At 34.4% G+C, this 16,572-nt stretch overlaps 2 protein-coding genes and 1 long non-coding RNA gene across 4 annotated transcripts in view; 1 reads left to right on the top strand and 2 right to left on the bottom strand.

The window, feature by feature from the left end:
• Nucleotides 1–16,572, bottom strand: part of LOC120344542 (uncharacterized) — a 205,501-nt gene that overhangs the window by 17,281 nt on the left and 171,648 nt on the right. The window lies entirely within an intron of this gene.
• On the top strand, nt 5,085–7,745 carry LOC120335949 (uncharacterized). Its single transcript, XR_005568737.2, has 3 exons — nt 5,085–5,596; nt 6,216–6,310; nt 7,072–7,745. It is a non-coding gene; the product is annotated as an uncharacterized LOC120335949 (long non-coding RNA).
• Nucleotides 9,488–10,456, bottom strand: LOC144422804 (uncharacterized). Its single transcript, XM_078112650.1, has one exon. It carries the CDS (start codon nt 10,454–10,456, stop codon nt 9,488–9,490), a length of 969 nt encoding a protein of 322 aa, XP_077968776.1.

Below are 16,572 nucleotides of genomic sequence, written 5' to 3'. Positions count from 1 at the left end.
TCACATCACAGCAGTTATGGCCTTTGCTTCACGAGACCCGAGATATCCATACCATGAGGTTGAAGGATCCAATTTACTCTTCCCGATGAAAGTAATTCCTACTGTCCTACATGAAATTATCCAATACTCCCATACCTACAAACTCCTGTGATATCCTTGTTTGCAAATAATTTTCCAGTAACGAGCATTACAGATTTCAAAAAGAGCTTATTTTTTCCATGATTCAGAAATACAGATATACTCCATTCTTAAAAGACTCGATAAGCGAACAATTCAGTAGTCGACGAAAAATTCTAGTCAGAAAGTCTGCGGTACCGGTACTCTAACACCAGAGCGTGCTGCCAAGTGAAATGATGTTACCCTGACCACGCATCTCGGCTGCCTCTTAGCCATTCAACAAGAGAGCGAGGCTCAGATATATTCAGTATATAGACATAAAAGCCAAAACAGAATACCGGTACTGTAGTACAGGTACCGGTATGCAATCTGTCACTGTAGGGCGTAGGCTATCACAAAAGCGGAACCACAACCGGACGCAATTTTTGATGACGTCATCGCACACAAAAAAACCAATTCCATAGAAGACATATAAATTTGCTCAAATGCACAACTGATACAAAACATTTTAGCGAGATTTTCAGAAGAGGGGGTCGGGAGGGTAAGAATCGGAAATTCCCAGGGCCGTCTGTACGTCACCACGTTTACGCGCTCGTAAAAAGAGCAGCCTTTTCAGTGTATGGAGGACTTGCACGGGTCACGTGACTTTGTTACTGGGCGGTAATAAAACAAAAACGTCCATTTGGCTCCTGTCAGTTGCAAGATAAAATAGACACCCACCGGGTTAGCTCCGGTAAGTCAGTAAGTACGGTACCGGTATCTGATATACACCCGTTCATATCGATACATGTGTAGTGCAAAGCAAAGGCTATTTGATTAAGAGGCTCTCGCGCTGTTTGATTGAATAACCGTAATATACAAAACTAGTTGTCTGGAACACAGTCAATTTATAAAGCGTCCAGACAAAAACGTCCATTATGGACGACGATGAAGATGGGAATGTGGAGCAAATCAATACAGTAAACATAAAATTCGACAATTGTACATGGATGGAGAGAGACCAAGTGAAAAATCTGATATATAACAATTAACAATGCAGGTCAAGGATGTATATCTTGTACAGTTGTATGTATCCACTATCCAACATCTGGAGAGTGAAATTTAAGACTGAAGAAGCGTGCAAAAAAATTATGGTGAATGGAGTAAAATATGAATTTGAAGGCAAAGAATATACAGCCTATCCTGAAGAGGTATTCTCAAATGTTACAAATGTAACTATTAGTAAATTACCACAAGAGATACCTGATACTAAAATAATTGAACTTTTAACCCAATTCGGACAAGTCAAACACATAAAAAGAGATACTGATGAAGATGGTGTGGAGAATAGCACAAGAAGATGCAAAATGACCCTAGAAAATGAAATTCCCCCCAAAATAAGACTACCAAAGAAATATACTGGTGAAGAAATTAATGTGTTCTATCCAACAAGACCTCAAAATTTTAAAAAATACTGCAATTGGTGCTATATTTGTCACTCGATAACACACGAGGTGGAGCAATGCCCTAGAAGAAGGCGATGTCGATACTGTGGTGGAGAAGAGAAGCCACATTTGGAAAAAGACTGTTTAAAAAGAAAGCGAGAACAAAAAAAATAATATGAACGAAGCTCCACAATCACCAGATAAAGATAATCAGCCGACCAACAATACAACAGAGACACTAATTCAAAAAACTGTAACAAATCCTCAAGAAAATAAAGTCGTTACAAACAACAAAGAAACAGAACAACCCCCTGAACTGATTGCCAGATCACAGTCACAACGAACAATATCTGAAATACAACATGGACTGAAAAACCAAGCAAAAATCAATAACAGCAGTAAACGAGTTAATAGTTCTACCAAAAAAAAACAAAGTAGTCAAACACCTAAACAAGCTACACAATCTCAGAAAAAAGGAAATCCCATAACAGTGGATGAGTGAAATGCAACAAGCATCTCGGATCAGTCTCAAGGTCAGAAGATTCTTCTCATTGGAGACTCACAAGTGAAGCGCTTGAAACATAAAACAGATAAGTCAAAAGTTTTTACTGCACATGTTCTTGGAGGAAAATTTGCAGATACTGCCGAAATTTTTGAAAAACAAACTAAGAAATTTGAAAAAATTGTAATATACACCGGAACAAACGAAATTAGTCCATACCTATACACAAAGAAAAAGAAAGCCATAACAAACATGATAAAGAAAGCGAAGCAAAATGCCGAAACAGTCTATATATATGGAATTGTGCCTGTCCGCGGGCGTAGTAAAGGACCAGAAGGATCTGACAGACTAAATGAAACAATACAAGAAGCATGGGGACAACACGTAGTTTACATACGAAAAAACCCGAATGTTTCTCTGAAGGTAAATTAATAGATAGCTATTTCGAGGACGACATGATTCATCTCACTGATGACGGAGCGGAGAAAGTACTTGAAAACATATGTCCATTTGTAAACCTCAGAGAAGGGAAACATAAAAGAAATGAGGAAGATGATGAAGACAATCCAGCTTCAATACACAACACTAAACATGTGCGGAGCGAATAAAAAAACGTCAAATCACAATACACAATAGATGATATCCCTGGAACATCATCTCAACCCATTTTGGAAAACATGGAAACAATAGAAAATATCTTGAATAAGCCTAAATCGTTGACGCAAGCCTCATAAATAGATCAGTATTGATAAACTTCCCTAAAACCTAATAAATTATCATAATGATGATGAACTAACAGGTTTCTGTTTTAGCCGTACTACAGTTTTATCAATTTTCAGGTACTTTTTTTTTTTTTTAATTTGTTTATTTTCACTTCATATATCAATAGGGCAGGGGGATTAGGCAGTCCGCTATGCATAATTTACCGGTTACACTCTTGACATTTAATGTCAAAGGTATCAGACAGCATATAAAGCGTAAATCAGTACTAGATTATCTGAAACGAACTGGAGCGGATATTACATTTCTCCAGGAAACCCACTGTGAAAGCGAAGTAGAATCTGCCAAATGGACCAAAGAATGGAGCAGGTATGCAATTTGGACTACATTTTTTAATATTTCTTCCGGTGTAGGCATCTTATTTTCGAATTGGATTTTGAAAAAGTGGAAATAGATGAAAATGATCGATTTATAAAGTATGGTGGTTGGTGCAAATCTTCTGAAACCAATATTATTTTGAATAATGTGTATGCTCCAAATAGGTGCCATGATCGATCTGAATTGTTTGTATTAATAGAAAATAAAATAGGAGAATTAGTAAGTTAAATAGGAAATGCACAATATTCTATTATTATGGGGGGTGATTTCAATTGTGTTTTGGATAAAAATGATAAATTCCCAGAACAAAACTATAGAATAGATAGCAGTACAAAAAAGATACAAAACCTAATACAGAATTGGAATTTGATTGATATTTGGAGAAAATTTAACAGTAAAACGAAACAATATACTTGGATGCAAAAACGTAATAACAATTATGTAGATAAAAGCAGGCTGGATCAATAGTATATATCATGCATAGAAACAGTCAATGTAAAAAATGTCCAGATTCAGGTGAATGCAATATCTGATCATTTTCCTGTCATACTTAGTATACTATCTTTAACTAACATGAAACATGGCCCTGGCTGTTGGAAATACAATTCGGAATTAAACAAATTTGAGGAATTCTGTCAAGGAATTATTGCAATTTTGAAGAAGTGGCACTTCCAATTAAAACTACTAGATGGATCAGAGAGGGGTTCTTATTGAGATATTTGTAAAAATAAAATAAAAACATGGGCGATACACTGTGCTAAAATAAAATACCAACAGGAAAATGAATTAGAGCAAGAACTATTACTCAAATACAGGATAGCATATGATGAAATGTTAAGGTACATTGAAGATGACAAAATATCGAAAAAGGTACAGGAACTAGAAAAACAAATTAAACTGCATTATAAAACTAAAACCAATGGTGCAATTATAAGGTCGCGCATAAAGTGGGCAAAAAAGGTGAAAAATCTACCAAATACTTTTTGAATTTAGAGAAATCAAATGGAAAGAAGCGTATGTTTAGAGCCGTGAGAAAGCCGAATGGAAGTTTGGTTTACTCTCTGAAAGAAATTCAAGATACTCAGATTTCTTTTTATCATAAGTTATACAGTAAGAAGTATTGATAAAACATCCCAAAATAGCTTAATCCAAAAATTTGAAAAAAAATTGACAAATCTTGGAAAAGACTCTTTAGAAAGATAAATTACGGATAAAGAATTGGATGAAACATTCCGAGATATGAAAGATAACAAATCACCGGGCATAGATGGCTTGACGAAAGAGTTTTACGCTAAATTTTGGAAACAACTCAAACCGATTCTACTTCTTCTTTATAAAAGCTTTCATAATATAGGTGAAATGTCTCACGATTCAGCTTTAGGTGTCATAACACTTTTATATAAAAGTGGAGACAAAGATGATTTAAAAAACTGGCGCCCAATATCCTTGTTAAATTTTGAATATAAACTCATAGCAAAATTATTAGCAAATAGATTAAAAAATGTATTGCCGGAACTAATTGGACAAGATCAAACTGGATTTATTTTTGGCAGGGTGATTCATGAAAATTTGATAACTCTTAGGGATGACATCTTCTGGGCTAATCAACAAAATCTACTTCTTATTATATTCTCTATCGACCAAGAGAAAGCATATGACACGGTCGACCGTGAATTAGTAATACGACTTTTACGAAAATTGGGCTTCGGCGAATATTTTTTAAAATGGATTCAAATTCTGCATCGTAACACTCGTTTAAAAATTATTACCAATGGATACCTGTCTCAAGATTTTTTGCTAACAAGAGGAGTGAGACAAGGATGCCCCTTAGCACCATATTTATATCTGTTTATAGCTGAGCTATTAGCAACTAATATCAAATCTAATAGAAATATTTTAGGATTTAGGAATTGTAGTGGGGATACTGGATCTATAAAGGGTAATCAGTAATCAGTAATTTATTTTATCACCAAGAAATACACACTGTACATACAGAACGAGATAAGAAAAGAGAGGAAAATAATGCATTTCAGGGTGAAAGGGGACGCGATAAACCAGCATTGGTTATCGAGCAACGACACCTATGAATAGTCTAACATTGGGTTATACAAGAACAAAAATCGAACTAAATACAATACTAAAGTGAGGAGTCGGACGCCAAAATACTAACATTGGCAGAAATATGTTTAAAAAGACCGGATATTTCCGGACTCACTAAGCAAAAGACTCCGAACGCCGACTGGCAGATAACCATGACAACTACGGCACAAATACGGTAACGTCTAAGTGACTGGAGCACCATATTGCAAGCTGAGTTGGACGGTACCGGCCCTGTGCTGATGCATGGTTCATAAAGGCTGGGGACGAATTTGTACACGAGGATAATATGAAGAGAGAAAAAAGAATAAAATGTATCTACAGGTTTGGGCAACGGATTAAGAGATCACTAAACCAGGTAATTGCATTGAGTTACATTACTTACAAATAGTCATTTTGTGTGGCATAAATATAACTAATTTCAGAATTTTAAATCACAACGGTTCTGAAGTGCGATCGAATAGGTCATGTAGAATATAGAAATCATTGAATAAAAAAATGTATATACACAACTGTTCAACAGTTCAATAGGACAGTTCATGCAGAATTTATGTCAATAAATTACATAAATTTAAAGTCACAGCAGTACAATAGCCTACTATGATAAGGCAATTCATGCAGAATATATAAGTCACTCAATTATAAAAATGGAAAATTCACAGAATTACAAACATATAAAATAAATATACTAATAATATGGGTCAGTCGGACAGCTGATCAACATAATCCCATTTTGGCCTAGACTGTGCTGTCAAATCTACTGGAACCAGAATCCTGGCATATGCTGGCTCTTATTTTTGAGACATTTTGTTTTTGAAAAAGCGTAAATGTACCTCCACATATATCTGTGAGGGCATAAGTGAGTCAGTATATTAACAATATATATCAATAAAAGTATTTTAAGTAGATATCCGAAAAATTTGCCAAATAAACATTGATAATTCCATTTATTAAGAATAGTAAAATGTTTATTACAGGTTACTTGGACTCGAGGACTGTGGATCAAGTCGAGTAAACTCATTGTATGATCAAGTAATCCTGGAGAATTCACTTTGCAAATTCAACTGGACCGGTAGGTGGAAATCATGAGTTTTTTATACTCTATTTTGAAAGTGGCATAAGAAGAATCACGTAGGGTTTGGGGTAGGTTATTCCAAATTCGCACACCTATGAATTTGAGGGACTTTTGGGATTTGGCAAGTGAGAAGCGAGGAACAAAGTAGTTTTGCCTTGTTGAAGAACGAGTGTTATGTTCATGCACTGAACTTAGCGAGACAAAATAATTGTCAAAAGCTGCTGGTAATTGATTGTTTTGAAATTGATGCATAATTTTTGAGATTTCTAGTTTATGGATGTCAGTCAATTTAAGCACTCTAGTTTTATGGTATGAATAATTTAAATTCGAACGATATGGTGCTCTAGCGAGGATTCTAACGGCTCTATTCTGTAAAACCTCTAATCTATGCATGTTGGACTGAGTTGTAGAGCCCCAAGCAGCTATGGCATATTGTATATGAGATTGAAAAAGTGCAAAGTAAACGGTTCTCAAGGTGGAATTTTGTAAATAATTTTTTAGCTTTCCTAAAATCCCTACGGATCTTGACAGTTTTCTATGGATTTCAGTGGTGTGTGTATTCCATTTTAACTGACTATCAATGTGGAGCCCAAGATATTTATAAGACGAGACTATTTCCAATTCGGAGCCTTTAATTTTTATTGAAAAATTCATATGTCTAATGCGAGAGTTTGGACTGAATAACATGACTTTAGATTTATCTATATTTACTGTAAGTTTATTGCATGTCATCCAGTCATGTATTTTATTCATTTCAGTGTTCACCTTATTTTGTAATGTGGTCAAATCTGTCGCACTGGCAAGCAGACAAGCGTCATCAGCAAATAATTTGCTCAAAAGATTTGAGCTGTTAGATAAGTCGTTTATGAAATTCAGAAACGCAAGAGGTCCAAGTACAGATCCTTGCACAATTCCACAATGAATGGGCATCATTGGAGATCTATAGGAACCCAATTCAACATATTGGAATCTATTGGCCAGGTAATCACATAGTAATTTGCCCGCGGTACCTCTGAAACCGTAATGTGCTAACTTATGAGTAAGGATACTGTGATTCACTGTATCGAAAGCTTTTTTAAGATCTAAAAAAGTGCAGCAGACGAACTCGCCTTTGTCTATTTTATCATAAATGTATGAAGCAACGTCAAGAATAGCATGACTTGTTGAGTGACTAGTCTGAAATCCAAATTGACTTTTGTCGATTAGGTTAAATTTGGTACAAAAACTGATCATTCTAGTATGCAATAATTTTTCCAAAATAATGCCAATAGAAGATAAGACAGAAATTGGTCTATAATTTGAGGGATTATTTTTGTTGCCATTTTTAAATATTGGTATAACTCTGGCTATCTTTAAAGACGAAGGAAATATTCCTGAACGAAAAGAATTATTGAATAAAAGACTTAGTGCTGGTGAAATAATATCACCAACTATTTTCAGGAAGTAAGAGGAGATGCCATCGTGACCAACTGCTTTGACCTTTTTCAGATTCTTAATGGTATGAAAAACTTCCGATGGTGTTGTTTGCTCGAGGAAAAAAGAATTCTTCAGAGGAGTACCCAAGAATTCCATAAAAGATTTTGAGCTATATGGGATTTTGTCTGCAAGCTTCTTTCCTATAGTCGAGAAGAATTTGTTGAATTCTGCAGCCACTAGAACTGGGTCTGTGACAGAGGTACCATTTTCAAGTAGCACTTCAGGGATGGTAGTTTCACCCCTGGACTTGACTCTGATAATGTCATTTATGGTTTTCCAAGTTCGTTTAACATCTCCTCTGTTGTTCTCAAGGATATTGTGATAATACATTTGTTTAGATTTTCGTTGTAAATGCGTCAAAATGTTTTTGTAATTTTTAAAGTACAGACGATTAGTAGTATTACCATTCAAGTACTTTTTTTTAAACATATTATTTTTGTTTTTAATGGACCTTCGGATTCCTCTGGTGATCCAAGGTTTAGAATATAATTTATTTTCTCGACGAGAGAAGGGTCTCAATGGTGCATGTTTGTTAATTAGCCACTTGAGATGGTTAAGAAAGAGATCAAATGAGCTATTGAAATTTTCCTCTCCTAAGATAGCACTGGTGTAATTGTCACACATCGACTCAACTTCAGATCTGAATGAATCTGCAGAAAATTTAGCCATGTCACGTTTCATGCGACTTTTTGTCTTAACATTGACATTAGTTGTTGGTAGAATACACATTATTGGGAAATGATCAGTAAGATCACTGAGAAGAATAAATGACGAACAAAATTTTGTGGTGTTGGTATATATATGGTCTATCAATGTATGGGAGGATGAGGTGACTCTTGTGGGTTTTGTGATAATTGGAAACACGAACTTGGACATGAGCATATCTAAATATTGAGAAGTCGAGTTGTCATGATTATCAAGAAGGTTTATATTAAAGTCTCCTAGGATTAAGAATTGCTTTTTGGCTAAAGCCAACTTGTCAAATAAACTAGCCATTGCCCCAGTGAAAGATGGAATGTTTCGCTTAGGGTGCTTATAAATCACACCAATAATGAGGCTTAGGATTTTTGAGTTTGGTTGGGAATACTTCATCTCGATCCACAGGTCCTCACAGTTTTGAAAAGATAGGTTGAATTCATGACTTATTTGATAATTCACGGTATTTTTAATGTAAAATCCCACACCACCCGCTTGAGTTGGGGAGGGAGCGTGAATGAATATGTAACCAGGAATGTCAATTTTGCTAATGGTACCCTCAATATGGATCCTAGTTTCGCTTAAGGCGATAATTTGTGGTGCGATATGAAAATTAGATATAAGTTCTATCAGGTCATCCGCATATTTAGCCACGGATCTTATGTTAAGATGTAAAATAATAAGATCTGACAATAAGAAGCTGGATGATACTGTGTCGATATCGGATATTTCGAGGTATCGACTAGGGGTTGTGGACATATGTGGATGGAAATTTGTAGACTCCCATTTAAAGTTAGGATCGGAAGTTAGCTCCTTGGCCGAAATTATAGTTTAAATAAAATATTTGAATTTTACCGGGCTGGTGTATAGGGAGGATGATTAAATGACATGGGTGACAAGAGTTAGTATGAACTGCATGTAAAGTTAACAGGCTGCTAAAAGAGTATTGTAAATTGAACAAGATGTAATAAAGGATTTTGGCACTATGAAAGAAAAACAGACTTATCTTATTTTGTCCAAACATTCTTCGTCAATAATAGGTAAAGTATGGGTGTCTTTGTTTTTTTTCATCAGCACTTTTCCATTTGAGGTCCATAAGAAAGCATACCCGCATTGCCTTTTAAGAATTTTTGCTTGGTAAAACAAGTTCTTGTTTTTTTCAGTTAGATTTTCGACAATGAAAACTTTCGACATGTTTCTTACAGATGTTGTGTTAACCGCAGTTTTGACTAGATGGCGGTTTTTAAGAATTTTGGCACGTATCCTTCGGTTGGTGAATTTGGCCACAATAGGTTTATGAATTTTGGTGTTGTGTGTAGGGCAGCGATGGGTAACCGAGATGTCCGATGGCTTTATATCCACATGGATCATTTTGCCTATTTCCATAACCAATTTATCAGTGTCTTCGTTATCTTTTGGAGCAATACCGTGAAATTCCAAGTTGTCTAATCTGGATCTTCGTTCATGTTCCTCTAATTTTTCAGTTGCATAGAATAGATCTTCTTCGAGGTTATAGACTAGATCTTCTAATTCTTTCAGTCTTTTACCATGTTGTATCAGTGTTTCATCAGTTTTTTTTTGCTTTGCTAAAATTTCATCATACTTTTCAGATTGGAAATTTTGGGACTCTTTAATTGAAGCGATATCGTGTTTTATTTCTTTAAGAGATAGCATTTGCTCCTCCATGCATTCCTTCAAACCAGGACTTATGGGAAGATATTCGGATGAGAAGTTCGCAGAGCTGAAATTTTCTGAGATACATTTGGCTATTAGATTGGGAAGTTGGTTTATTATATTACTCTGAATTGCCTCCTGGAGAGCTGTCTGAAGATTTGAGGGTCCCTCAAGCTGCTTGATGATGGGACCAATGGGTGATAGGCCTGGGTCGGGAAGGCTTCTACTTAGTCGTTGTTTTGGCTTTGGTTTGGAGATGTTGCTCACAGAAGCCAGGTCTTTGTTGTTTGTCGACATATCGTTGACAGATATAGATGTTGAAGTTTGACAGTGAATATTAAATGCTAGACTATTCTGCTATTCAAGGTTATATTTAAAACCTGTAGATCTTAATACAACCAAATACTCCAATCGTATGCAGATGATACAACTTTAACGGTAATAAATTTGGCCTCTATTGATGAAAGTCTTGCAATATTAAACCACTTTGAAATGGGTACAGGAATACAAATTAACAAACAGAAATGTAAAATTTTATTGTGTGGTAATGCAATTGATTGGAACATTGGCCCAGACTACAAGGGTATTGAAGTAAAAAAAGATGAAATCAAAATATTAGGGGCATACATAGGGAATAACACTTGTTCCGTTGAAAAAAATTGGAATGAGGGTCTTAATAGCCAGAGCTTGATAAATCTATGGAAGGCCCGAAATCTTTCTATAATAGGAAAAATTACGGTTACAAAAGCACTAATGTTATCAAAATTTGGTATTTAGCTGGATTCGAAATTATGCCGGAAAGTTTCATGAAAAAATTACAAACTAAACTCTTCTACTTTTTATGGAATGGAAAACCACAATTGATTGCTCAAAAAATCATTAAGGAAAAAATAAATAAGGGGGGGATTAAACATGATGGATATCAACACTCAGATAAAATCTGTACAATTGAAATGGATTATTAAATTACTTAGAGGGGAACAGAAACCTTGAAGTAAACGGGCCAAATTTTATATAAATGACTATTGCTCATTCATTTCCAGAGGTAATTTGGAATGCTTGCATTTAGACGTTAAAAAAACAAGAAACAATCTCATACCACAATTTTATTTAAACTTAATTAATGCATTCAAGGAACTCAATCTCACGCGCTGTCAACCAAATTCCCCAGCGGAAGTAAAATTAGAAAGCCTCTTGGTTTAATTCATTTTTATCTTTGGAGACAAAACTAAAAAGAAATTAAATGGATTCAAGCCAAAGTTTTAACTTTAGGACAAATTGTGGAACAAAATTCAGGAGACCTCGTGAATCAAATTTACTATAGACCAGGAAAATTGCATTGAATAGAAAATGCAACTTCGAAATACGCAACATTTGGCGATACATTCCAACAAATTGGAAAGAAATTCAAAATACATCTCCAGCAAGAACCGAAATTGATTGTATATGGTTTCAGAAGAATAAACAACCAAAAATATTTATAAACGCTTAAAATCAAACCAATTGGATAACCAAACTAATGATCATAATATATATGTTGCAAACAAACTACATCTTTTCATTGTATACTTATTCATTGTATGAAATCACCTAAATTACATCACAAAAATAAAATTTGGACCTCATGCAATAATATTGAAATATATATTTGGATACACCAAAACTATCATTTGTATAAATCCGATTTGGCAATGGATTTGAATTTGGCAAAAAAAAAAGTTGCTGGCGGACAGACAGAAATATACTAGTTAAATTATTGAAAAAAATCTGGATTTGGAAAAAAAACTCATAAATTGGATAATCACCCTATATAAAAATGCTTCTTCAAAAATAAATGTGAATGGATATTTGACAGAAAAAATTTGGATGCAAAGAGGTGTGGGGCAGGGCTGTCCCCTTTTTCCAGAATTAATATCATCAAATATAAAAAGGGACAGAGAAATAACTGGATTGAAGAACTGCATAAATCAAAGAGAAGTTTATAAAGGATTTGCAGATGACATAACACTGACCCTTGAGTTATTGTCATCTGTAGATTCAGTGTTAAAATTAATGGGATTATTTCGACGTGGCACTGGTCCTAAAATAAATAAGAACAAATGTACATTGCTGATATGTGGAACTGCTCAAAGTTGGCAGTTGAATGAAACATATAAGGGTATAACTGTAAAACGTGAGGAGATTAAATTACTAGGGGTATATATTGGAAATACCCATAAGTCTAGAGATAAAAACTGGTTGAACATTTTGACAAAAATACAAAAAATTGTAAATCTTTGGAAAGGGCGGAATCTAACTATTGTTGGAAGAGTTCTTATAGCTAAAACATTGCTACTATCAAAATTATGGTACATGTTCACTTTCGAATTTATGCCAGAAAAATATATTCAGAAATTGGAAGTAATTATTTGGAAATTTATTTGGAATGAAAAAGCGCAAATGATCAGTAGGAATATCAGTTGTAGTGAACAAAATGAAGAGGATATAAAAATGATGAACGTTAGGAATTGAAATAAAGCATTGCAAATTGCTTCAGGGGGATATGAGTTCTTGGGCTAATAGAGCAAAATTTTATGTAAATAAGTATTTTGAAGTATGTCAAAAGGTAATTTAGAATGTTTACATTTGAATTTTAAATTCGAAACTAATATCAATGTTCTAAAATTTTATACAAGTATTATTAACTCATTCAAACAAGTTAGCTTAGAACGGAATCAGCCACAAAACTATGCAGAAATATCACAGGAAATTATTTGGCACAATCCATTAATCTTAGATAGGAATAAAACTGAACTCACTGCAATATTAAGCTGTGTCCAAGCAAAAATAATGACAGTTGGTGATATACTTGACAAAACGCTTGATAGCCTATTCAAAATAATTTATCCGCAATTACAAAATATTACAATGAGTACGTTCAGGAGAAGTAGTTTATTAACCTAACCATGTAAATATGATTGCATTATAACAAGTGCAATATGCATTTAAATATAAGGCACTGAATAAGGCATTAAAAATCATAGCAAAAAAATTTGGACAAATGACTAGATAAGTTTGCATTGCGAAAGTTAGAAATTTCGGCACCTTTTTAGATTTTGGCTCAATGTTATTCATTGATTATAAAACTTTGATGCTAAAAATAAATGTTATTTTAGTAAAATCTCCACAAAGTTCTATCCCCCAAGAAGATGAAGTTGACTGCCAAAGATCCTGGTCAAACTATCAAATGGAGATTCTGGGACGTGGGATTTGTGGTATGATCTGTATTCGTTTTTTATACTCATGATATTATAGCAATGAACTTGTATTCAGGAATCAGGATCACAATGTAATCCATGAAAAAATAATGTTAACTGTATTTCTGGCAACTAGCATTTTCCCAGATGGTTGAGCATGACCTTTGATGTCATCAGTCTCAGGTGACTGATCATGACCAACCACCTGTGAAGGTGATTTGGCCATGTGCACTCGGTAGTCTGGTGCACAGCGCACAGTTGGTGTTTCTTATATCTGTACGTGTTACTTTGGTTATTGCTTTGGACATTTATTGCTGTTTGATTAAAACATTTATTAAATATACTTTGGATTCACTTTAACAAATGGTAGCAGAGGATGTGCAATGACTTCTCAAGGATACAAATATCCTCCTTTGTTGACGGGAGAGAAGCCACACAATCAATGGAAGAATGAGATCTCCATGTGAAGTTTAATTACAGACCTTGACAAGAAAAAGCAAACTTTAGCAGTTACATTGAGCCTATGTCTGTATGTGAAAAAGCTAGAGAAGTTGATCGAGAAATAAGCTCCGATGAATAGAACAGAGATGATGGAATGCAAACATTACTTGTAAAATTAGATGGTGTCTTTGAAAGTGAGACTTCTGATAGAACTTATGAAACATACACCGAATTTGAAAAGTTAGTAAGACTAGAAAATGAAAACATCAGAGATTACTCATCGAGATTTGACATAGTGAACAAAAAAATGAGAAAATTTGGCATGGAGTTACCGGACACTGTACTGGCGTGTAAACTACTCAAAGGAACAAATCTTGCTTTGGAAGAAAAACAATTGGTTCTTGCAGCAGTGGACAAGTTAAAATATAAGTCTATGGGTTCGGCACTGAAAAGAATATTTGGTGAAGGAGCTTCGTCGTCTTCTGTAGAAGTGAAATAAGAGACGGCATATTTTTCGAAAAAAAAATTGGTAAATTCCGACAAGATCATGGCAGGCGAGCATGTCCAATGAGAAAAGATCATCATATCAGTCAATGTGCTATTTGTGGATCTACTTATCATTGGGTAAGAAATTGTTCTAGAAATTCAAAATGTTCCAGAGCAAGATGTCAAATTTGCGATTCAAGGATGCATTTTGAAAATTCCTGTCCACATCAGGAGCGAAAAGTAAATCATTTTTCAGAAGAAAGCAATGTGATGTCAGTTGTTAATGACATGGATGTGTTCACCAAAGATCTATGTGGATATGCAATATTAGATTCTGGGTGTACTCGCACTGTATGTGGGAAAATTTGGCTTCTTGATTATTTACAAAGAATTAAGGAATCTGAAACAGAAAAGATTCACACCGAAGATAGTGGAGGGGTTTTCAGGTTTGGTGATGGTCAAAAAGTCAATTCGTTGTATTCCATAGAAATCCCGGAATACATTGGGGACACTAAAGTCACCATTTCTTGTGACGTGGTTGATGAAAATATACCATTATTATTGAGTAAAGATTTCATGAGAAGATCAAATACTGTGATTGACTTTGCAGATATCCGAGTGGAAATGTTTCATAAACCAGTTAAAACTTTGGAGAATAAGAAGTACTACTGTGTCAGCCTTTTTCCAAGGACAATAAATCAACTACTCCAAGGATTTTTATCACTGCAAATGAAAGCAATGAAGTTTTTTCTGCAAAAGATCTTTTAAAGTTGCATTGACAATTTGGTCACGCTTCCTATGAGCGATTATCAAAACTTATCAATAATTCAGGAAAACTCAACAAGTTATCTTCAAATATGTTGAAGAAAGTTATAGACAATTGTCAAGTTTGCAAAACTTACAAGAAACCTTCTCCAAAACCGGGTGTTGGGTTGCCACGTGCAACTGATTTCAACGAGGTTATAGCCATGGATCTCCATCAGCTTGGAACAAATTTATGGTACATGCATACTATCGACATGTTCACCAGGTTTAGTTCTGGATAGATTATTAGTTCCAAGCAGGGATGGCCAATATCGAATAGTTCACTATTTCGAATACATTCGAAAATATTTTTTTCGAATATGAAATTTCGAATACTTCGAAAATAAAATTCACTAATTGAATCTTATCTAAATGTATGTAGGAATTTCCATAAATAAACAATGGAATAACTGCTATCTAAATTTACAACCTAGCCAAATTACCAGGCATTTCATATTTGCAGATTATTGCAGTATATATTTTATATACCATGAGTCATGTTAACAGAATTAAATTAATACACAATAGTGGTATCGATGATGGATTTGAATATTTGCGCAACACAAAATCATCCTAGTAAAACGCCCATACTTTTAAATACCAACCATTATCCAAATTATTTGTCGGGGATAAAGTATGAGGTATTTTTCCGACTTGTGACAATTTTTTCGTGAGTACAAAAATACGAATCAAAAATTAATTATATTCGGGAACTTTACCACACATTTTAATTCCGCAGATCGCCGTTGTATGTTTGAGTAATAATACTTTTATTATTTCATAAATATGAAAATAGGAATCAAAAACTATTTATAATCGGGTAGTTTACCACACATCGCCGTTGTATTTTGTAAATACGAAAATAGGAATCAAATATTAATATTAATCGCGAGTTTGCCACACAATTTATGTCCACAAATTGCCGTGATATTGTGCCGAATATAATTAGTTCTTGATTCTTATTTTCGTACTCACGAAAAATTGTCACAAGTCGGAAAAAGAATTTATACTTTATCCCGCTCTTGGGAACTAATTTGGATAATGGTTGCCATTGGTTTGTATTTAAAAGTATGGACTTTTCACTAGGATGATTTTGTGCTGCGCAAAATATCCGAATCCATGACCGATACCACTACTTAAAATGCCTTACTGTGTTAATTTAATTCTATTATCATAACTCAAATGTTGGTAAATCGGGCAGTTTACCACACATTTTAAGGCCACAGATCGCCGTTGCATTTTAGAATTATAATAGTTTTATTATTTTGTAAATACGAATCCGAAATTAATTATAATTGGTCAGTTTACCACGTATTTCATGTCCACAAATACCCGTTGTATTTGGTATTAATACTTTCATTATTTTATCAATATAAAAATAGGAATCAATATTTAATAATATCGGTCAGTTTACCACACATTTTATGTCCACAGATTGTCGAGTAC

This window comes from Styela clava, chromosome 5, assembly GCF_964204865.1.
Source record: "Styela clava chromosome 5, kaStyClav1.hap1.2, whole genome shotgun sequence".
Lineage (NCBI taxonomy): Eukaryota > Metazoa > Chordata > Ascidiacea > Stolidobranchia > Styelidae > Styela > Styela clava.
The sequence above is the reverse complement of the archived record's forward strand: the minus strand, read 5'-3'. Positions and strand labels throughout refer to the sequence as shown.